The sequence below is a fragment of the Heterocephalus glaber genome, unplaced genomic scaffold, assembly GCF_053883595.1.
Source record: "Heterocephalus glaber isolate CG9 unplaced genomic scaffold, H.glaber_assembly_v1.0 deba00001452, whole genome shotgun sequence".
NCBI classification, from domain to species: domain Eukaryota; kingdom Metazoa; phylum Chordata; class Mammalia; order Rodentia; family Bathyergidae; genus Heterocephalus; species Heterocephalus glaber.
Window position 1 is genome coordinate 16,771,331 of NW_028258302.1, and position 24,817 is coordinate 16,796,147.

The window sequence follows — 24,817 nt, forward strand, 5'->3', positions numbered from 1 at the left end:
TACTGTCCTGATGGCCAGCAATATTCAAAACCGACAGTACAGCAAACGGTGGCTCTGGTGGAAAAGCTCACACACTGAAACTATCAGATACAGCTGGTGGTTCGTGGGGCTAATTGTAGCCCATTTTATGAAAAACAGAATTCTGAAGAATGTGTACCCTATTTTGCAGAGGTTGGGAGCCTCGGGGGAGAATTGTTCCAATGAGCAAAGACTATGAGAGTTCCTGCTACCTAATGTGTGTTAATTATAATAGACCCTGCTGGTCTACAGAGCTTAGTGGTTCAGATCACAGATTTTAGAAAAGCATAAAATCCAATTTATTATAAGAACAACAAAGAAATTTTGTCACCTGGATAAGAGACTAGGATGTCGAGTGGTAATTGACAGGGCAAAATGGAACTGTAAAAATCAGAAGTTATTCTTTCTTGAGGCCTAGAGCGGAAACTAACCCCTCCTGTCCTAACCCCAGATGAAGGACAGAAGATACAGATGTTGGTCCCAAGAAGTCAAAGTTTAATTTCCTTTCTACAGGAATGGGAGAGAGAGGAAAAGGGCCAGGAAGGACTACGCAATTTTTTCTTTTGGTACCAGGGATCGAATTCGGGACCTTGCACTTGTGAGGCAGGTGGCGGAACCACTGAGCCAAATCCCTGGCCCAAGGACTACACAATTCTTGAGTTACCCATTGTCTCACTGTATTCCCTCCCCCTTCCTTTCTTACTATAAAGTAGCCCCTTGCACACCAGGACATGGGGAGATGGTGATTTGTGGCAACATGAGGTCCCTCCAACTCCTCAGAGGTAGTTTTGATAAATCCTTTCTCCTTTTCACCAAAAATGGCCTCCTGTGGTTTGTTTTCGAGGTGCAGGCAAACATATCTGAGTGCAGTGTCCCACCAGGACCTGTATGGTGGCTGAGTTACAGCACCCTCCCCTGAATCAGTGGCACATGGAAGATATCCCATAGAAGAGACACAGGAGCCTGGTGGCTGAATCACAGATTTTTTTCTGACATGTTCACTCACATTTTGGGAGACCCTCAAATGCTCATGCTAATATGCTGAAACTTTTACAGAATTTTTGGTAAAAACATATAAACCAAATATAAATATGTAATGAGAAACAATTCTGACCAATGACTAGTTTATAAAAACAAGAAAATACTTAATTTCATTTAATATATGACAAAGAAGAGGCCACATTTAAATAAACACATTAAATCTTCAGATCACTTTCACTGCAGTTTTGGACCTCAGACCAAACACACTGATGAATTCATAATTTCTTCTGTAATTTATTTTTATTTTTACAAATTATACCATGATAAAACTTGACAGAAGTTACTCATGTGAAAGTTTCCTTTAACAGTGTATAAGTTAATTAGGTGCATACCACGAGAGATTTTGTTGCTGTTTACACAGGGAGTTCTCATGATTTTAGCATTATACAACTTGAAGCTAAGACTGCACTCAGAAATAAGTTTAGAAAATGGCATTACAAAAGACTGGGAGTGAGCGGTAAAAAGCCCCATGCAGGGCTGCCAGGCTGCCGAAGTCTATTTTCATTGCCACAAATCTTCAGTGCGGCCAAACTTAAACACCAGTCCTCTGTGGGTAAAACAAGAAACATCACATGAATGCCTGGCTTTGAGAAGAGTACAAGAGATTTTGAGGATGAAGGAAATAAGAAACAAAGAGTAACTGATGAGCTGCATACAACACATATGGAATGTATCAAAATGGAAACTGACCATTCTAGCTAGGTGCATTCTTCCACGGTTTCACTTGTGCTGTTCACCACCATTTTCCCCAAAGTTTAACTCTTGAGTACAAGAGACACACAACTTTAGACAAGTTAACCGATGTTTAGTGTGTGACCATGAATCATCTGACTTTGTCAAATTCATTCAACAAGCCTTTCTGGGGGACGTGCTGGGGACAGAACCCACGGTCACATGGCTGCTAGGTAAGTGCTGTATTACTGAAGTACACCCCCACATCTCCAACTCCATCCACAAACCCTAGTTGTTTTCATGTCAGGTGTCAGGGCTATAAAGATAACTAAGACACATAGTCTTTGCCCTCAGGCTGTTCAGATTTGACAACACAATGTGGAAAATATGGTGTCATGGGGGGGGCATACATACAAAATGCTAAGGGAGCAGAGAGAATTCGTTCTGTCTGAAAAGTTAGAAAAGAATTTTCAGAGGGGGTAATATCTGAGATGAGATTTGATGGATAAACAGGAATCTGATTGGGAGACTGGAAGGAAAAAGAGCTTGTGGGTTTATGAAAGACAATGTTTCAGGGAGAGGAAACAACATCTGAGAAGGCAAAGAGGTATAAAACAACCACAGGATCAGAGCTGGGGGTGCAGCTCTGTGACAGAGTACCTGCCCAGCATGTCCCCAGTACAGCCCCCCCAAAAGGGTCTTGCTAGCTGTGGTTGTGGGACCTATGCTCCCACTACTTACTCAAGAGACTGAGGTAGGATTCTTTGATCCTAGGAGTTTGAGGCCAGAGCAAGATCCACCCCCTTCCTTTAAAAAACAAAACAAGAAAAAAACCCAAAAAACAAAAAACACCTCAGGGCTCCAGGAAAAGCTCAGCTGACTGGTAAGTCAGGAATATGCTCTCTCACAGCTTACATTTAGGGTTTAGGTGAGGGAGTGGTATACCTGTCCTCAAATTTTCAATTAAGGAAGTGAGGAGGGCGGTAGTGTGCAGAGAAAAGATAGCTGAGGTGTGGCAGAACAGGGCAGAGTCTCACATGGCTGGAGCAGCGCTGAAGTGACAAGGAGGACAGGGAACTGAGGTAGCCAGGCTTTCGAGAGCTGGCTCCAAGGAGGCCAATTCCCACAGGTGCATAAGGGCAGTGAAGGGTACAGAGGCCAGCCTGCAGGTTCTCTCAGCACCCCACTGGTCGCTAATCCCAGGCAATGCAAGAAATGGGCTATGTGGAGATACAGCTCTTATTTAAAAGAAACAACTATATGACTCTAGTTGATTGCTAGCATTGTGGTCTATGGTTGCAGATCTAGTTTCTCAAGAAAAACCAAAATTCTAAGGATTTTTAAGTGTTGGCTCAATTTTTAAAAAATTAGTCTATATAAAACAGAACTATAGGGCCAGTGATTTAGCTCAGTGGTTCTGTCACCCGCCTCACAAGCGCAAGGTCCTGAGTTTGATCCCCGGTACCAAAACAAAAAACAAAACACAAAAACCAGAACTATAGGTGGACCAGGGATTTAGCTCAGTGGCACCGTGCCTGTCTCGAAAGCACAAGGTCCTGAGTTTGATCCCTGGTACTGAAAAAAACCAAAAACAAAAACAGAACTATAGGGAGAATTTGGCTGGACACCCATTTGTTTTAATCTCTTCTTCAGACAGCTTGGAGTTCTGGAAAAATGAAGATGGGAAATGATAGGATCAGAGCTTTGTTTTAGGAATAAAACAGGGTAAGAGGGGTGAGAACTACTGTAGGTAAGCAACAGATGGATGATGACCAAACAAACAATGGAAATGGACAAAAGAGACAGATCTAAGACAATTAATTAAGAGGCAGATTCAACAGAACTTGGACGTGACTAAGTGTGAGTGAGAAACCGTGACAGACATTTCAATGGTATATGCTGCTTTTACTTTGTCTTTTCACCTGTTTTCCAATTACCAGCATAAAATCAAGGGCAAGTCCATGGTGATAACGACAGGTTTAAAATAGTTTCTAAGGCTTTCAACCCCACCTGTCCTAGTACTGGGGATTGAACCCAGAGCCTTCACACTGAGCTACAGTCCTGGCTTTTTTTTTTTTTTTTTTGTATTTTAAAATTTGAGCCAGGGTATTACTTAAGCTGGCCAGGCTGGGTTTTGAATTTGTGATTTTCCTATAAAAAGTGCTGGGATTACAAACATGCACCACCATGCCCAGGTTTTCTAAGGCCTTTATCAAGGTAAACACTCAAGTGTTTTTCTACAAATGAAAGCAAAAATGGAATCAGAAAGCCATTTATCCTTTTTCTTTGAAGTGTATTAATTTCTTTAAGAAATGTAATAAATCTCCAAAAGCGGATCTGATCTCTGCTCTTCTACTTAGTATCAGACCTAGTACTATAAAGAGAGAAACCGAAGTTGGTTATTAGGGACCTACACTCTCCAGGAAGCTTAAAAGACACAGGTAACTTCAAAATACCCACATGTGGACTGTAACCTGCAGTTTCTTGGGGCAAGAACCAGTCCCTCCTACATTGTCCCCTGGTCACCTTCAGTACTGACATCTGCCTCTTCTGAAACAATTTCTGAAATAATCTGTAATTTTGCTAAGTACTGTTCTAAGTCAGAATGCTAGGCAATCTGCTACAACTGTTCTGATAACAGTGTCTATTTGCTGAATTTAATCTAATTTATTTTTAAGTAGAATGATGATAACAAATGAAAAGTTAACCAAACTTGCTGCATATGAAAGCAATTTATTTTAACTATTGTGGGACAATGACAAGTCAATGATCAGTTTCCAAGGCTTTCTGAAACGTGATAACTAATGTATGTATGAACTTACATGTTTCTCCCCTTGTTGGAAGACGTAAATCTCCACTGAAATTTTGTCTTTCATTCCTTTGCTTCTCCTGCGGTGACATATTAACTTTTCTACCAAAAGCAACATCCTAAAGTGGAATTTACTTTAGCCTTGCTGGAGTAGATACGGATTAAGATATAGAAAGCAGCTGTTTGCCCCTGCTGGCCAGCTCCCAGTTAAGTTCCTGCCCCTCTTGAATCCTGAAGCTTCTCTCTGACCTGTGACATCACCTTCCTCTGTTTGTCACTGAGGGTGGTGAATCCCCCAGAACACCCCTGACCCCGTGGAGATATTTGAACTAAGAAAACTGGTCCTTCTGTAAAGCACAAATCTCAGCATTGCAACTTGAAAGGAAAAACCCTAAACATCAACATGCACCTTCTCATAACCCAGGCCGTATTACTCTACTCAAATTTAATTTGGAAAGTGGGGGAGGTTTATTGATTTTATGTTTTTCAATTACGTGTTACAGTTAAGGGAAAAGGATGGGGAGGAAAAGACTAGCACTAAGCAACTGGTTGAAGACTCAACGAATGGAGAAAAATGCCAAATGAATTAATCTCAAATTTCAACATTCTAGTAGCTAGAGCCCATTGCTTCTCGGCCTTTTGGCTGAGATCAAGTCTAGTAGCTAGAGCATGCACTATGGAGTCTACCTGGATCTAAATGTGAACCTCATAGTCTCAAGGAGTTGACCTAACTTCTCTGGGCCTGCTTGCACACATAAAATGGGCAATAACGGAACTATCTTCAGCATGGTTATGGGGCTTAAGAGTGTACATGTAAATAAAGCACTAAGAATGGTGCCTAGTGCATAGTAATTGCTCAATAAACTTTGGTTTGCGATAGCATCTTCCTAAATTGCTAAACTCCTCAGGTTGGGCTTGAATTTGAGATCCTCCTGTCACCCAGAGTGCTGGGATTATAGGCTGGTGCCACCATGCCTGGCTGGTTACTAATATTTTATGTATAAAAGTGAATGGCTTTCCAGGTTTTCCACCAGTTTCAGGACACAAGATATAATCCAGAGATGTGTATTTTGCCACTTCTTAATTTACTTTTTTCTTGTTTCTAAACTGATTTTATAAAATGGTAAAAATGCCTGGTGGTGAAGTTAAATTAAGTGAGTATTAACTGTTATTATTACCATAAGCAACTATTTGTTTTTCAAGAGTGGTTCAAGTAAATTTGGGGCTTTTCTTTTTTCTTTGGAGGTAGGAAGAGACAGGGAAGGAAAATTTCCATAACACACAGCAACTTCCTAGTTGTTTTTGGATCAGGGCCTTCTTTAACACTAGCCAGAGACTCTTCTCAGAAACAAGCACACCACCTTGTACTTTGAAACATCTGGTGATTCTCACTGTCAGAAGCACCTACAGTGTCACCATGAGAACCGATGCTGAAGACAAGGAGAAGTGGCTGGGACTGGGTTGCAGGAATAGGGGAAAGGACAGGCCCTCAATTTCCGGAAAGAATGAACATCAAACAAGATTATTGATAAAAGTATTTGGCTTTTTAGGGGCTGTAGTAATCTTTTCATTTGCAACTGTATCAAAAGGATAAAATCTGATAGGGCCTTTCCTCCACAACTCAAATCACTCTCATATATTTTAATGACATCAAAGGAAAAAAGAATTAAATTTAAAGAAAAACAATTTTAAGATTTTTTTTTTTCATTAAAAGCAACTGCTGGGCCGGGCATTTAGCTCAGTGGTTCTGCCACCTGCCTCGCAAGTGCAAGGACCTGAGTTCGATGCCCGATACCAAAAAAAAAAAGCAACTGCTAGAGATATACATTTAAAATGAACATTGTCAGTGTTATGAAATGAGATCTGTATGCATCATAGTTATTCATTAGAGGGTGGAATGGCAATTTTAAAAATTAATGTATGTTCCCAAAGTTGACAACAAACTAGCCCATGTATTAAAAATATACTCAATCTTAGTCTTCATATGCTATGAAAATGCCATGGGGGAGGGGTAAATTAAGCAACTAAATATAGTAAATGACATAAAAGAAACTATTATTAAAAATAAATAAGATGAAGAATGCAAAACAAACTTACCCAAAAAATATGAAGGCATTCTGGAAAAATACAGCAATTCCAGGATATACTATGAGTTTTTCTACAAAAACAATGATAATATTTAATGTTTATGATATCAAAACATTTTATTTCATACATACTGGCAAATATCATTTTTCCTATTTAGCATAACTGATGTCTCTGGGAACTATGGCTGGAGTGAGTACTAAATGAAATTATGTATTACAGAATCCAGCACTGGTTTAGTGCCAGGTCCCTTTCCTCACTGAGCAAGTATTTGTTAAAGGCACACTGTGTGCTAATGCTGTGTAATGTGCTGTGAATACAGAGGTAAACAAAACAAACTGTTTTGCTTTCATGGAGCTAGACGATATGAAAAATCAACAAGGAGAGAAAATAAAGCAGGATGGCATAGGATGTGTAGCAAATGATGATGTTTGACACAGGGGGCCGAGAAGACCTCATGAGAAGCCAACCCTGGAGTAGGGCACAGAGGACATGAGGACAAGGACCATGCAGAAGCAGCGGGACACCAGGTGCAAAGGCTCTGAGGTGGGACTGTGGGAATATAGTAGAGGGCTGGTCCCATGGAGGAAAGGAGGAAAAGGAGGTGATGGAATAGAGAAGTATAACAAGGACCCTGACTTTACTCTAGTGAGATGAGAAGACACTGAAAAGTTCTGAACAGAAAAGTGACTTGAGCTGGCATATTTTAACAGATCTCTCTAGTTGTGGTGCTGAGAGTAAAGTGTTGGTTAAGGGGGAAGATGGAAACCCACTGCAAGGTTCTCTCAGGAAATCAGGTAAACAACTGTGATAGAATCCACCAAGGTAGCAGCAATGGAGATGGTAAAAAGTGGTTAGAGCTAGGATTCCTTGTACAGTGGAGTCAGCAGGGTTTGCTAATGAACTGGATATGGGGTGGAAGTAGGAGGGTCACTGTCTTTGACAGGCCTCAACTGCCCGGGGTTTGTGGCCTACACACCTGGAAGGACAGCACAGACTTCGACTCAGATGGGAAAGGCTAAGACTGAAGATGAAATTCTCATCAGCTTCTACTCACTCTAGTGAGTACTCACGAGATGACAAACCAAGGCCCAATAACAGATGGACTGTCAACTTTTTCTCATCTTAAAATAGTTATAAATTTATCCGAGTAACATAACAGCTGGTTTATCTAGGCCTCCACTACTATTCCACATTAAATAAACATTGCAACTAGAATGGCCATAATACTATATCAATGCAACTATGTAAATGATCTCACCCCAATTCTGACACTGACACACAATGCCGTAGGCTGGGCTACAGAAGCCAACACAGTGACCGCTAGTCCAAGGCACAGAGCTCTTATAGGTAGGTGCACAGCTCTCTGGTTTGGGTTGATATAAGATTGGATCAAGGCTTCTTTCTGAGTTCAGCTCTCACATGGTCTATTCTTTGTGTGATCCAGTGCTCTTTTTGGCAAATATTGTAACTCCTCTCTTTACTATCTTGAAGTGAAATTTACAGGTAATATAACCCAGTGGTGGTGAACCTTTTAGGGACTGAGTGTCCAAACTGCAACCCAAAACCCACTTATTTATCACAAAGTGCTGACACTGCACTTATACCTGAATACTGAGGTTTTAGTTTAGAAAAAACAACTCATACACTTGGTTCCCACGCTGACAGAGAAGGCTCTGTGTGCCCGCTGTGGCACTCGTGCCATAGGTGCACTACTACTGATATAATTTAACTAAATGTAACTGTAATATTAAAGGGGGGAATAAAGAGCAAGTATTTTTCTACCTAAAATGTGATGACAGCATATTGCCAAGGAGGCTCAACTGAATGTATTTCAATTCTAGGATGTTAGAATGTCCCATGGATACTATTCTGAAAGTTAAAGCAGGGTAAGCTTTGAAGATTTTTAGAGGCCAAAGAGAAGGAAAGTTTGGAGCTGTGTTCCATTCCTTCAATATTCTAGATTAAAAGAAAAAATACAGAAGAAAGGAATCCTAAAAACATACAAAACCAAACCAAACACAGATAGGGGGAGGGAGTCCCCATAGACAAATGTATTGTTAGTAGTAGTAGGCCCATCTATATGAGAAAAGCTTTATTCTAAAATAACCAACTTTGGGCCGGGGATGTAGCTCAGTGGTGTCGTGCCTGCCTGGCAAGCAAAAGGTCCCAAGTTCGATTACTGGTACCAGAAAAAAAAAAATCAACTTTAATGCGAAATGTAAGTATTCCATGGCAATAAACCATAACTGGTTTATTTTCTCTTACCCTTAGCAACATAACCTCCAAAGAGAATCCACATGGATGCGATCAGAGATCCAAAGGCCAGCATGAAACCGATAAACAGCCAAATGCGAGCACCTTAAAAGAAATAACATTGTACCAGAATTACTTCTCATGTGGCAGCACTCAGTTCAATTAACTTTTCAAACAGAAAAAACTGAGGTCTAAAATAAGAAGAGTAGGGCTGGGGATTAAGCTCAGTGGTTTCGCCGCCTGCTGCGCAAGCGCAAGGACCCAAGTTCGATCCCTGGTACCAAAAAAACCAAAAAAAATAAAATAAGAACAGTAGAAGAAAATGTGTTAAGGATCTTTTAACGGCGGCGGGGGGGTGGGGGGCGGGTTGAGATAGGGTCTTGCTATGTAGTTCAGGCTGGCCTTGAACTTACTATGTAGCCCAGGCTGGCCTCCAACACTCACTCGGCAATCCTCCTGCCTCAACCACCCAAGTGCTAGGATTACAGGCATGCGCCCCCACGCCCGGTGACAATATATGACTCTGACTTTCTGCCTTGGAACCTATAATCTCTGCTCGATACCACTCCATCCCATGTCTGATCTGAAGAAGCTAAGACAAGTGCCTTTTCATACGAAATTCTCCTTTTAAGGACAAAAACACTGAGAGTAAGATGTTATTTGCATTTATTTACCTGTTTGACCCAGACAACCTTCACTGTAACTATCACCCCGGACTTGTCCATTTGATACTGCATTAATCCTGTGTGAATAAAATCAAGAATTAGGGTCTCTAACTCCAAGAAGAAATCATCTGTGACATCAGAGCATCAGATATAACAAGCTAGAGTTCCCAAACCCAAGGCTAGGCCTCATGACTCTTGGGTAATGGGCTCACATGACCTTAAGGAAATCCTTCAACTAGCACTTTCTCAAGCTGTGGCTGTGGGCCTGGCAGCCTCAGTGTAACTTGACAATTTGTTTGAAAATGCTCTGATCTCACCCCAAACCTAGCCAAGTGGAACATTTGGTCTTGGAGGCCAGAAATCCACATTCTAAAGTCTTTCAGGTGATTCCGTTGCTTGTTAAAATTTAAGCATGAAATTCTCAAAACTTTATCTTGCTAAAGTTTTCCATTTGCACACATTAGACATTCTCAAGTCAGAGCCATGGATGGCAATGGCAGAGAGGCAATGGGCCTCAGTCAAACCAAAATTACTTAACATGGCTATGCAATGATTCTTTATAATAACTTTGTATTAATGTCTAATGTTTGAAACAATAATCATATTCCAAAATAACAGTAACTTTTAACCAGGGAAGATCAAAGAGTTTCAGGTGGTAAAATTTTGCTTTTTCAATCCTTGATACATGTTCTAAATATAGGAAACATTTCACAGACTTTCACAGAGTATCACTCTAAATGGCCTTGCTTTCTTTTTTATTGTGGTAACAAGGATTGAACCCAGGGTCTTCACACTGAGCTGCACCCTCAGGCCTTTTTTATTTATTAACTTTGAGACAAAGTCTTAATAAGTCATTAAGTTATCCAGGCTGAGCTGGAACTTGAGATTCTCTTGCCTCAGCCTCCCAGAGTTCTGGGAATACAGGTCTCACACTTGCAGTGATCCTCCTGCTTCAGCCTCGCAACTAGGAAGAATTACTTCTCCTTTTTTTTTTTTGGTACCAGGGATCGAACTCGGGTCCTTGTGCTTGCAAGGCAGGTGGCGGTACCACTGAGCTAAATCCCTGGCAAGAATTACTTCTGATGTTCTACAGAACAGGGTAATTATGAGTGACAACAACTAATTGCATATTTCAAAATGGCTAGTAGAAAGAAATTTGAATGATCACAAAGAAATGATAACTGCTTCAAATGATGAATATCCCAAATGTGGTCATTGTATATATGTACTGAAAGATGACAATGTACCTCATAAATATGTGCAATTATTATGTTAATTTAAAAATTTTAAGTACTAAAACAAAGCAAAAAAATAAACTAAGAACAAAAGTAGGACAAATAAATAATACCACAAAAGTAAATCTTCTAAATCAGAACCAATGCTGAAATGTGTGTGTCGTCTTTTGAAAAAGATTCTACCAGCGTAATTATTTCAATAAAGTAAATTGCCTCAAAATGGCAAGAATGAGAAATGCCTGCTTTCTATCTGAACGTCAAAGAAAAAGACTATAGCCCTTTACCAGCAGGTGGCTTCTGAAGTCAGACCTCTACTTCAAGCAGGAATGAGCACTCTGTCACGGAGTTTGCTCCAGTCAGTCACAGGCCACGTGCTTAGAAAAATAAGTTGTTTTTTTTTTCAAACTCGGGATCTTGCACTTGTGAGGCAGGCAGCAGAACCACTGAGCTATTTTGTTCATACTTATTTCACAAGTGTAGCAAAGTTTAAAAATGTAAAAATTTTTGACCTGGTTTGGTGAAAGCCTGGAAGAAATGACTCCAAAATGTTACCGTCAAACATCTGCAGAAAGCTGACTAATAGCCGTTATGTTCAGGCAGAGAGGACTAACTGAGAAGGAGCAAGAAAGAGCACTTTGTGGTGATGGGAATGTCTTAAATCTTGATCTGGGCAGTATTTATATAGGTGTGTACATAAATAAGAATTGATTGAGATACACACATACATATGATTTGTGCACTATGAGTACCTTCCTGAATATATTGATACTGAATTTGAAAATGACAGAGGGAAATAAATTATTCAGAGGTTCTGTTTAACAATGTCAGAAAAATGACTTCCCTTCCTCTCCTGCCCAAAAGCCCATTCAGGGCCGGGGATTTAGCTCAGTGGTGCCGCACGTGGCTCACAAGAACAAGGTCCTGAGTTTGGTCCCTGGTACTGCAAAAAAAGAGAAAAAAAGCCCATTCAAAATGAGAATAAAAGGAAAAAAATATAACATCAGAAAGGTTGATTTCCTCAGCAGATGAAATTTCAAACAAAAAGGGGCCTGTACTTATAATACAGCATGGAGAGGGGTACAGCACAGCACGGAGGCATCCTTCTAACAGAAGTGGGGACAGGACACATGACAGACAGGAATGAAGGTGTGCTGGGTGTGGAGTGAGGAATGGAGCTGAGAACACAAGGATTAACCCAAGGTCCGGAGATGGAAGAAGGAATTCCCACCTCATTTCTCCAACCTCTTGGAAGTCTGCAAACTTTCCTTAAAGATCAGACAATAAGTATCTCAGATCTGTGGGCCACACTGTCTCCATCAAACCATCACAAGTAAGCAGCCACAGAGCCTAAGTAGTGGCATGGGCGTGACTGTTCCGACACCTGATTTGTAAAACAGGCCTGGCTATAGCTTGGTAACCTCATATGGCCTAGAGCACCCTGGGTGACTATTGGCCCCCTTTAAGCAAGGGGAAAAAAGGAGTTTTCTCTTAAGTAATTGAAAGAACTATCTGGAAAGAATTGCAGCAACTAGTGAGAATGATGCCAAGGAAAAGTCCTCTTTAACTCCCTGCTACTTATCCTATGTAGAAGCTCTGACCCAGGATCACAGCTTTGACTCAACTTCTCTTTGACTTTTTTCTAAATAATAATGGGTAACCAAGAGTCACCATGTATCTGAAGAAAGGCTTGCAGCACGTCAAAGAAAGGCCTAGTTGAACATACCACAAAGGCCCCTAAAGGAAGCATTCATAATTAAGGAAACATAATGACACTTGAAACGAGAACCTGCCCTTGGAAATTAAAACATGAGGCTAGAAATGAAAACATTCAACAGGCTAGAAGATGAAATTGAGGAGATCTCCTGGACTGGAGACAGATGTGGGAGAGGAGAGGCGAAAGGAAGACCAGGAGAGGACTGTTACTTTTCTGTACGTTCTTCCCTACTATTCAATTTTTAAATCATATCCAATTTGATAACATTTAAACATTTTAAATCTTGCAACTATAGATAAAATAATGTCAGTTTGTGACCGTCTGTGTAGATGGTGTCAGTAACAATGACACTTACATTAGGAAGGCTATGGTTGCTATAACACCACAGGCATGGTATGAGTGGTTGAACTCTTCCATAGAGGGGTAATTAACAGCTGCATCTATAATAATCCACCAGCCTGTGAAAAACTAAAACAAAAAGAGGCAATACCAATGTGAAATTATAGCAATATCATGTCTCATTAGCTGAAAAAAAAGGCAAGGTGTCTAAGACTCTCCTTCTAATGAATGTCAAAATTTCCTTAAATGTAACACAATTGCATATAATTTACACATGCCTAAAAAGCTGATTAAATATTAGATACCATAAGCCTACTTCAACTCTTATTTCATATTGCCATAATAAATTCTGCAATCTAATTTTGTGAACTAGAAATATGGAGTCAGGAAAAGATGACTCAAATTGCAACCTACAGAAGAAATACCCTATTGCTGATATAGTAGCAGCCTCTAGAAAGACATTACTAAAAATGAAGAAAAAGTATTTAAATTAAAATGCCAGGGGCCAGAGATTTAGCTCAGTGGTTCCGCCTCCTGCCTTGAAAGCCCAAGGTCCTAAATTCGATCCCTGGTACCAAAAAGCGGAACAATTCTCTTGATGTTGTGAAATAACAGCTCTACATTTCTGCTTTTTACTTTTGATGAATTACAGTGCAGTCTTTTTGTTTTTTGGGGGGGGGGTTGTTATATTTTTGAGACAGGGTCTCGCTATGTAGTTCAGAACTAAGTATGTAGTCCAGGTTGGCCTTGAACTTGTGGCAATCCTCAGTGCTATGATTACAGGCATGTGCCACCACAGCTGGCACACTGTAGTCTTTAGATTGCATTAGGTGTGATTTTAAATTCAATTTGAACACGAGATTGTAATTTATTTAATTGAATTTGGTTCTGGATTATCAAGAGTGAATCTATAATGAAAAAAACAAAACCACACAAATATTTATCATCCGAGCAAAAACTTACAATGAAATGATACTATCAAAATCTGACACGTTAGTTTAGAAGGTGAGCAACCCTCTTTCCCAATCCTACTCCCAGCCCTGACCAAGTTAGCTCTGGAAACTGCCATTTTCTGGCAATTATTTTACAATAGCTATTTTAGGCTAATCAAATTAGTTTCATTGGGTTATAGACAGGGCCATATACTACTGACATTTAACTGGCTTATATGAGTAATGGCTCATTTTATTTTTTACTCTCAGTTCAATGTAGTCAAGATATTTTCTTCATAGGCAAAAAGTTACAGTCTTAAAAAATATAAGAGCAGAATTTGTACAGTGGCATTAAATGTTGCTATTACTTTGGAAAACTATAATCACTTTCACAGAAAATAAAAGGCAAAGAAGAGATATTTAAACTTAGATTTGTATTAATTTGTTTACTTAAAATTTACTTTTTCGGGGATGGGAATGAAGGTGAGTGGTACAGTGTGTATGAGGCCCTGGGTTCAATTCTTTTTTTTTCTGCTTTTTTTTTGGTACCGGACATCCAACTCAGGACCTTGCGCTTGTGAGGCAGGCACTGGAACCACCGAGCTAAATCCCCAGCCCCCCTGGGTTCAATTCTTGATACCAAAAGTACCAAGTTAGTTAGTTAATTTATTCTTTAGAGCATATGGCACTCTAAGATCATAAGAGACAAATGTCAAGCTGGCTGTGCTGTTGCATGCTTGTAAACCCAGCACTGGGAAGCTGAGGCAGGAGGATCACAAGTTCAAGACGATCATAGGCAACTCAGTGAGATTCTCTCAAAATTAAAAATAAAAAAAGGGCAAGGATAGCTCAGTGGAAAGGTTCAATCTCCAGTACTGTAAAACAAACAAACAAAAAACAAAAATAGGGCCAGGGATTTAGCTCAGTGGCATTGTGCCTGCCTCCCAAGCACGAGGTCCTGGGTTCGATTACCAGTACCAAAAAACAAAAAACAAAAAACAGAAACAAAAACCACAAGAAAAACAATATAAAGCAATAAAACACAAATATCAGATCCCTTGAGGACTCTGCAAGGTAAATAAGAATTTTATTCTGGACCTGGGTGTGGGGCGCACACCTGTAATTTCAGCATTTGGGAGGTTGAAGCAGGAGAATCACCATGAGTTCAAGGCCAGCCTGAACTACATAGAAAAATCCTGTCTCCCCCCATCCCCCCCAAAAAATATATATACAATTTTAATGAGTTTCCTGTTATTTTTCTTATGAGATTGAAAAGAAAGTTAACTCTGGGTTAGGGAGAAACAATCGAATCTCTTGACTGGTTTTCACCTGATTGCTTCTCTGATACTTCCTTGTATCTTATTGTATTTATTAAGAGAAAGCATAATCCATACAATGAATAAACATATAATATACAATGTTTTATTATGTCATTTTTACAATGCAGTTAAAATAGCCCAATCTGCTAATCAAATGTCAAACTATTAGCATATATATATAAAACAAAACATCATTTATTAAACTAAACTCAGTGGTCAAAGATTAAAATAAAAGTACAATTTTAAAACATCACCAGAATTCAAAACATGTAACAGAAATACACTAAAACAATCAAGGCCCAAAAGCTTACCAGGACACCAGCAGCGATAGAAGCAATAGTATTGCGCTTTTCCCCCCAGTCAATGCATTCTGAGCATCTCATACCTTCCAGAAATCCAGACATGTTAAGTCACTTCAAAACAAAACAAAGCAAAACAAAATAAATACCTAAATGAAGTACTTTCATTTACTTGTTTCTCACCTGACTTATGTCCCTGGAAAACAGTTAACAGTTCAGGAATAATTTAATAGAAGTTACAAATGCTTTATTTTAGCCACATACTTCTTGACTATTTGATTTAGCTTTTGATGAGTTGTCACATTATAATTTTGGAGAACAAAATTTGGATATGTAGCTAGGTGTGAGTTTTTCCTAGCTTTTTAAAATTTTATATATATATATACATATATATACATATATATGTGTATATATGTATATATATATACTTTTTTTTTTTTTGGTACCAGGGATCAAACTCGGGACCTTGTGCTTGTGAGGCAGGCGACAGAACCACTGAGCTAAATCCCCGGCCCCCTGTCCTAGCCTTTTTTTTTGAGACGGGGTCTCACTATTTAGTTCAAGCTGGCCTTGAACTCACTATGTAGCCCAGGCTGGTCTCAAATTCACATCCATTCTCCTGCCTCAGCCTCCTGAGTGCTGGGATTATAGGCATGCACCATGCCTGGCATTGTTTTAGCTTGTTTTTTTTTAATTTAAAAGATAGTTTTGTATATTTAAGCAGTATGGATAAAGGTATATTTAAGTAATATGAACAAAGGTGGGTATCCAAATACTGAAAAACTTTTAACTATTGATTGACCTCCTCCTGAAAACTGTCAGATCCTATAATTTCCAAATACATTACCAAATTAAGTGATCCCTTAAATAACCAAGTATAATCATTTAATTTTCATATTATAGTCTCGGAGCACTAATACAGTCAGGAGGTGACACACTTGGGCTGAGTTAAAGCACAAATGAAAAATATTTTTCTTGGGAACTTATGTATTTTTTTCACAGAACCTGTGTTTTTTCCCATCCAGATTAAGAACACTGCATTGCAGGTTTTACCTCTACCAACATCATTTCCTTTCACCTCGTTAGTTGTTCCTTCTTCAAGTCTGTCTTTGGTATCATTTCTATGTAAACATCCATTTTATTTTATCTCCGCAAAAGCGTAGACCAAAAATAAATAAATAACTCATTGCTACTTAAATTACCATAACTGGCCTAAATTGTCTTAACAAATTACATAAAACACTCCTACAAGCTCGTTGTGCAGATCTGGCCTGAGACACATCCATATTATCTCTATTTCAGAGTATGAAAAAAACCTGAATTACGTATAACTTGCTAATAATAGTCAAGAAACACCCAAACTCCCACAGCTACTCTTGTAGCCAGCAGCGACGACTATCCAGAACCATAATACCCTAAAAGTGCAACGACTTCAATTTTTTACCTTCCGTTTCGAAAATTAAATATTAAAAGCTATGATTATAACCAGTGCTAATATGCCTTTGGGATGAGTTCAATTCTGAAAATTCACTCATTTCGTTCTTCCCTAAGAACAGCAACCTATTATGTTTTTATTTTCGGTTTACAACAATGACCTCACCTTGAATCCATTTTTCTTTGCATGTCTACTGACACACTTGAACCCAAACTCCGCCCTCCAGACTCTGAGAATGGCAGGTCCAGAGAGTGGGCTGGGGACTTGAAGATCTGGAAACTAGTTCTAGTTCCGCCACCTCTCTCGAGGCGGAACCAGCCAGTTACAGTCGCTCTTGGGGTCTGTGCCCAGCTCCAAAGCAGAGGGACAAGATGACTTTCAGGGACACTGTAATGTCCCAGGCAGGGCTGCAGTCCCCTCCCGATCTCCCTCCCTCCCACCCGAGCCTGATGGGTCTGGCCGCGGTCGCGCTCTGCCTGCCGCCGGTCACAAGACAGCAGGAAGTGGCCGGGATGGTCCAGCGAGGCGCAGCTTCCCACAGGGTGGAGGCAAAGACCAGTAGGCATCAGCCGGGGTCCGCGCCCGGTTCAACCTGCAGCCACCCCCCCTCACCCTTATTCACCCAGTACTTACGTCCAGCCCTGACGGTGCAGTAGCTCCGGTAGCCGGTGCTGCGCCGCGCGGGGTCGCCTCACTAGCCGCTGAACTCAGCCTAGAAAACAAAACAACCGCAAGCTGCCAGACCCCGGATGTAGCAGCTCCGCCCCTGGGCCAGTTGCGCATGCGGAGACTGGGCGGAGGGCGGGGCGTGGGAAAAGAAACGGGTTGGGGCGGAGGCCAGCTACGCCCACTGCGTGGAGGAGTCTGCGCATGCCCTGGAGGGCGTAGCTATTTCCCACCTGAGACTCTGGAGGTGGGAAGTGCTAGTGCGCACGCTTTGTAAGGGTAGATAAGAGGAGTAGGTTTTTCCTAAGCTCTCGAAACAGAGGTCCGTCGGCTCTCAGAATCTGTTTTGGGTGAAGTGGCGAGTTTTCTAGTGCTGGATTTGATCTCGTAGCTATCCTCAGCTGTGAGTGGCAGGTAGAGCCTGGTCCTGCGTGGTGCAAAAATTGGCTCCGAGCGTGCAGCCTCGCGGCACCGCGTATTCAGGGTTTTTAAGTAATCTTTTTTCTAGGAGCATTGCAGCTGCGCCTCCCAGACAGGGGTCGCTCAGGCCCGGAGCCGGGGCTTCCTGGTTCTGTGTGAGGGTACAGGGGGCCCAGAACCCGCGCGGTGACTTTCTTCCAGGCCTTGACTTTTCTTCGCTGTTGTATGAGAGGGGTTTCTCATGCTCTGCACTACTGACTTTGGGGGCTGGTTGGTTCTGTTTATGAGAGCTGTCCTATATATGGGCAGGATGTTTATCTGCACCTGTCTTCTACCCACTCGATACAAAGCAGCTCCCCGAGTTTTGACAACCAAAAATGTTTCCAGGTTTTGTCAAATTATGCCCTCCCGGGGAAAATCGCCCAGTTGAAGAGGCCACTGTTTAGAGGATATCCTGGGTTTTCGGGAAGTGACCCTTTGGAAACGAGAGGATCAGCAGTGATGTCTTAGCTCCTTGAGGGACTACTGGCCACGACGCCCTTTTTACAGAAACTATCTTTTTGGTCCCGCGTTTCTAAATAATTGGTGTCTAGGAGGCGGAGCCGGCTCAGAAGGCGCAGCTTGAAGGCACCACCGAGGAAGTGCAGGTGCTGCTCGGGATCTCACTCGCAGAACACTTCGAGATACCCCGTCCCCGGTATGGAGAGGCGCCTGCTGCTGTCTGAGACGTATGAACTGGCTCCTTTTCCAGACGGACCCCGGAGCAGGTCCCTCTCTGGGAGAAGGTAAGGAGCTTACGTGGTCACTCCAGGGAGATGCTACTATAGCTTTGACACTGTAATATATGTGCCTAGAACACTGCAGGTGGAGGGATTTGGGATGATGTCCTGGAGCAGAACTCCTATTCCCTTCAGTGAAAAAGGTGGGTCACTTGTCGTTGAGAGGCAGGTATGATCGTGTTACTTACATGTATATTCAGACAAGTCTATGAGTTGGCTAGGGTGGTTATGTTGTTTCCTTCAATACATGAAATCTATGTATCTTTGGGGTGGGGGGGCACTAGCTGATTAGTTGGTAAAAACCATATAATACAATCCCTAGCCTTTATTTTTTTGTGGTGCTGAGGATTGAACTCAGGATCTCAAGTGTGGCAGGCAGGTCCTCTACCACTGAACTACATCCCCAGCTCCAAAGCCTATTTTTAAATAGTATTCTTACCCCTCAGGATTAAAGGTTAATGGTGACTGTTTAATGTGTAAGGGCAGAGGAATCTAGGCAGTTTTTTCTTTTCTTTTCTTTTTTGTATGCTGGGGATGGAATTCAGAGCCCCCCTACATGTTAAGCAGGCACTAGGCATTAAGGTATACACCTAGTCCCAGCAGGCAATTTTTCTTGTTTGTTTTGTTGTGCATGTGGTGCTTGGACCTTGTGAATGCTAGGCAAGCATTGCTCTACCACTGACCAACATCCCCAGTCCTTAGGCAGTTCTTAGTGAAACTTTTTAAATGTCTACTGATGACTAACATTAGTTTACCATCTCTTAGCAGCATTAAATCAAGCCTTGACTAAAACTTCTAATAAGCTAATGACTGTTGGAGAAAGGTATTAACTTTTTCTCTTTGTATCTCCTCTGACCCTTTTTTTTTTTTAACCTTTGCTGGCCTTAACATGATTGTCAAGTATTTTATATACATGAGTGGGAATCTTTATATTGCTATTGTAATAAAGTACATGCTTGATTTGTCATTCTTAGTCTTTGGGAATATGCTATAAAATTAATGAATGTGCTTATCTTTTTTGTAGATACAGTGAAGCTATTAGAAATAGCAAAAGACAATGCAGCAAATGCTTTAGGAACAACCAACCTTGACTTGTCTGTTAGTCTCAGAACTGTTCCTATAGCTAAAGAAACAAGGCATGGAATGGCCATTCCAAGCAATGGTGCAAAGTTTGAGGTAAGTATTCCAGGTATATCTAGAGAAACAAACCATTTAGGACTACTGCCAAAAAGATATGATTAGCCATTTTTATTTGCTTTACCTCAGACTACACTTCTAAGAAAGATTAGCTAAATATAATTTGTTTTAGTCAAAAAGCAGATCTGAAAATACTAGACAGCCTCTCAACTATGAAAATGGAAGAGTAAAGCACTTTATTTTTTATTCTGGGGCATCCCAGAAAGCTCCATAGTCCAGAAAACCCCTCCTTGGTACAAAAAAGTCCTGGTTTCCAGCACTGAGTATAGAAGAGGAAAATATAAAACCATATAGTGGTCCAAATAAAGAGACTAAAGACAATACTGTTCATAGTGTAAATAAATATGACAGTTGTCTGCCTCTGCTGAATCCTGAATTGGTGTCCATGACTGGTGGCTCATGATAATGAAAAAAATATATTGTGTGGGTGAATAAGAGAAATTTTGATAACAGATGTGTTGGTGCCTTACACTGTAGAGTTGATTCTCTCAGATCTTAACCGACAGTCTTGTTTTCTACAGCATATCAAGTGATGTGTTGAATCACAGCAATAAAGTGTTCTTCTTAACTCTTAAGTGCTTTGACTTGAAAAATGGAGTTTCAAATTGTCTTCTGATTTATATGAAGATTTTTTGATGAAACCTCAGAAAGCATAAAACAAAAGATTGTTATCTTGTCCAAATACAAACTAGACTTTGCTCACTACGTGCATATTCAGATGTACATTCAGAGAGTACAGATGTACATTTTAGCAAATTCCAGTGTATAAACTTTTTACCAAAGAAAATGAAAAGTTCTCACCTGCTAAATGGTTTAATGTTTTACTCTGTGCATCATAAGAATCCAGAGCTAAAAATTAACACACAAGCTAGAAATGGTGGCACACACCTGCAATCCTAGCACTTGGAGGTTGTGGTAGAATTGTGAGTTCTAGGCCAGCCTGGGCCTGGGGAGTCCAAGGCCAGTCTACATATCAGACTCTGTCTCAAAAACAAAAACAATAAATCAAATAAAAAGTTAATATATCTGTAGTCCCAGCACTCCGGGAGGCTGATAGCAACTTTGAGCCCAACCTAAACAATTTAGCAAGGCACTGTCTCAAAATAAAAATTAAAAAGGGCTGGAAATGAAGTTCAGTATAAAGGCCCTGGATTCAATCCCCAGTACCACCAAAAAAGAAAAAAGTTAAATATTCAATATAAAGGCCTTCACATTGAACTATATTCCCAAGCCTTTTTCATTTTGAGACAGGGTATTGCTAAGTCACTAAATTGCCCAGGCTGGGCTTGAACTTGTGATCCTCTTACCCTAGCTTCCCAGTACCAAGCCACCATGCCCTGTGTCTTAGTTACTTTTCTTGTTGCTGAGACAAAATACCTGACACCCAAAGTTAAAGGAGAAAAGGTTTACTTAGCTTACGGTTTGCAGAGGTTTCAGTCCATAATTGGCTGGCTCCAAGGCAGGGTGACAATGCAGAGGAGAAATAGTTCATGGTGGGCAGAAGGTAGCAAAGCAACAAGGGATGACCACAGCTTTTTCTATCCCTTATATCTTATCCAGGCTACGTAGGATGGGTATCACTCACACCCTTAATCCTAGTGCCCTTGATCTAGCATTGCACCATGAATCAATCCCAGCATCACACACTCTATATCCAACCACCTCTAAAAAAGACATGTAATATGGTTTACAATCTGGAATTTTTGAACCCTTATTTGTGTTTGTTGTAGTTTTCAGAATTTCTTTTTCTTTTTTTCTTTTTGGTACTGGGGATCAAACTCGGGACCTTGGATTTGCGGGGTAGGCGCCGGAACCACTGAGCTAAATCTCCGGCCCTCAAAATTTCTAATACTCTATTTAGGGTATAAATATTTAAGAGGAGCTTCAGTTCATTCATGTGTATATCCCCAGAATCTGAAACAATTTCCACATTATACCTTAATGCTCAAAGGTTGTATCATCATTAATTGTTAAGGAATTGGCAGTGGGGGAAATAAGGACTCATATTTTCTTGAAGTCTTTATGATAGTAAATCTGAATAAAAGGCAGTGAAACACTGAGAAGGTTTATACATAGGAACAATAATCACATCCCAAGTTCGATCCCCCGTACCAAAAAAAAAAAAAAGAACAATAATCACAAATTATGTGTCTTTTTTGTTAATGATTACTGTTAGGGACTGAAGTGTGTCTCTCCAAATTTGTATTTTGAAGCCCTAACTCTGAATGTGATTGTACTGGGAAAGAGCTCATCAAGGAAGTAATAATTTAAGAGGCATAAAGGTAGGGTCCTAATCTAACAGGACTGATATCCTTATAAGAAGAGGAAGAAAGCACAGAGGAAAGGTTATATGAAAGAACAGCTAGAAGAAAGCCACCATAGACAAGAGAGGCCTCACCAGGCACTAAGCTGGCTGACACTTTGCAGTCTCCAGAACTGTAAGGAAATACGTTTCTGTTATTGAAGCCACTCAGTCTGAGTTGTTGCTACGGGAGCCCTCACAGACTAACACAGGAATTAAGGATTTCAATCACTCTAAGGGGTATCACCTTAGAATGTAAAGGAAAATAAGAATATACTCACATCCCTCCCCTGTATTGGAGAGGTGCCTTCAAATTCCTTGTTTTAGGTGATGTATTGAAAAATATCTATAGAATTCTCTAAAATTTATGTATTGGATCTCTTTCATTCAAGTAGTGCTGATAATTTAAAAGTCCTGGAAAAATAAATTCAGTCAAATTGTACATATGCAGCTACATTGTTATCAGTGGAACTGTCTTTATGCTTTTCTTACACAATAGAGACAAATTGTCTATTAAGAATTGCATAAGAAAACTGCTTATTCATTTTCCACATCCTGTTTGGCAAAGCGTGACACACAGCGATAGAAAAGAAAAATGTAATCCTGGGGCGCATTTGTAATCCATGCTCAGTGCTGCACTATCAGCTTTCAGAAGAGCATTTTCACAACACACTGACAATCTGTACATCCTGCAATTGGGTGGTGACAGTGTTCTCAAAAGAAGTCTGAATCACAAGCACTGCCAGGTTTCCAAAGCTGTTAATTCTTCAAAGCACCAGATTAGCCTTCCAAGAGGGAAGCTTAAACATCTGAAGACTCTAACAGTATGTCCTAATTAAGATTCCATGAAGCATGTGATTGTCGTTGTGACAAGACAGTCTCTATGAACATTCTTAACCTGTTAAAAAGGCAGAGGCCCTACCAGAAAGATTTTGTATTTAAATCTGATGTAGTGGTGCAGCCCTGGAATTCCAGCACTTGGGAGGAGGATTGCTGTGAGTTCAAGGCCAGCCTGAACTACATAGCACCCTCTCTGAAACAAAACAAAATAAAAAACCTCAGTGGAGAGTTTTAAAAATTGATTTTCATGTATTTAGCTCAGTGGCACCTGGCCTGCCTCCCAAGCACAAGGCCTGAGTTCGATCCCCAGTACCAGAAAAAACAAACTGATTTGCATGTTCAGCAACATCATCCTTAAGAGAAATAAAGGCACTAAATTAAAATGGTTAGCCAGGAGGAGAATTGTGAGTTTTAGCCCTGCCTGGGGAACTTAATGACTTAGGGTGACCCTGTCTCAAATAAAAAGAGACAAGGATGTAGCTCAGTACAAACACTCTGGGTTCAGTCTTTTTTTTTTTGTACCAGGGATTGAACTCGGGACCTTGCACTTGCAAGGCAGGCGGCAGAACCACTGAGCTAAATCCTCAGCCCAGGGTTCAATCTCTACTACTGCAGACAAAGACCCCAAAAACCCTTGTGTATGGGTGTTCACAGCAGAAATATTTGTAATATGGTATACACATGTATCTGTATGATGGATTATTCTGCTATACAAAGGAACGAGGTACTCATACATGCTGCAACATAGATGAAGATTGAACACTGGCTAAGTGAAAGAAGCCAGACACAAAAAACCCACCTATTATGTGATTCCATTTATATGAAATGTCCAGGACAGGCAAATCCATAGAGACACAAAGTAGATAAGTGGTTGCAAGGGCCTGAGGGTGAGGTGAATGAGGTATGATTACTCATGGGCTGGGAGTTTCTTTTTGGTTGATAAAAATGTTCTGCAATTAGTGGTGATGGTTGCACAATCTTGTGAATATACTAAAAACCACCAGACTGTATTATGGGGAGTATTTTATCATATTTATAGTAGATTATGGAGTATGAGAGTACCCATTTTGTAGTATAGTTGTGTTAGGTGTTTAAGCTGGGTATAGTTAAGGTAAAAACTTCGTTTTACTTTTTTGAAACAAGGTCTCACTATGTAGCCTAGGCTAGCCTTGAACTTAGAGCCTTCTGCGTCAGCCTTCTAAGTGCTGGAATTATACATGTGCACCACCATGCCCAGTTTAAGGTTTGAAGCCTTTTAATCACTCTTCTCCCAAATCTTTTTAAATTTTTATTTGTATTAGTACATGTTTACGTAGTGATTACACTCATCATGGGGAATTGATACATATATATAATGCATCTTAATTCTTTTTGCATCTCCTCCTCTATTCCCTCCCCCTCTTCTCTCAGATCCTGCAAGTGTTTTCTCCCATCCAGTTAGGTAAAGTGTGTTTTATCTCAGAGTATTGGTCAATTTTTGATAGGTAGATTTAGTATTTTTGAAAAGGCAAGGGCCCTGTGGGCTTGATAAACAGATGTTCACATTCCTGGCTAACCACAATCTTCTCCAAATCTACACCTCTAGATTTACCTTACAAAATCTCCCACCATAACCCTTTCTTTATTTTCTGTCTCCAAATTCTAAAATGGGTATTTCTATTTGTTTGCTAAAACATTCTCTTCTCTGCCCTATGCTTGTCCCTCAAGACCTATTTGAGATTCTGTTTCATTTCTTCAATCAGTAAACACCAGATGAGTGTCTGCTATATGCAATACTCTGTCCAGAATGCTGGG

The 24,817-nt window shown here is 40.4% G+C and overlaps 1 protein-coding gene across 1 annotated transcript; it reads right to left on the reverse strand.

Annotated features, from left to right (window-relative positions):
• Nucleotides 1-1,269: 1,269 nt before the first annotated feature.
• Tmem50a (transmembrane protein 50A) lies at nucleotides 1,270-17,599 on the reverse strand. The gene is made up of 7 exons (XM_004850606.4): nucleotides 17,453-17,599; nucleotides 15,397-15,498; nucleotides 12,851-12,963; nucleotides 9,556-9,623; nucleotides 8,894-8,986; nucleotides 6,638-6,698; nucleotides 1,270-1,606 (listed from the first exon to the last, which is right to left on the reverse strand). Exons 2-7 carry the CDS (start codon nucleotides 15,487-15,489, stop codon nucleotides 1,561-1,563), a joined length of 474 nt encoding a protein of 157 aa, XP_004850663.1. The 5' UTR covers nucleotides 15,490-15,498; nucleotides 17,453-17,599; the 3' UTR covers nucleotides 1,270-1,560.
• Nucleotides 17,600-24,817: the final 7,218 nt, after the last annotated feature.

Excerpts from the sequence above, each read along its gene's own strand:
- Tmem50a (XM_004850606.4), bottom strand. The coding sequence starts at position 15,489 with ATGTCTGGATTTCTGGAAGGTATGAGATGCTCAGAATGCATTGACTGG. Across the intron at positions 9,624-12,850 it reads GCAACCATAGCCTTCCTAAT|GATTAATGCAGTATCAAATG; the intron begins GTAAGTGTCATT and ends TTATTCACACAG. Across the intron at positions 1,607-6,637 it reads AATGCCTTCATATTTTTTGG|AGGACTGGTGTTTAAGTTTG; the intron begins GTAAGTTTGTTT and ends TTTTACCCACAG.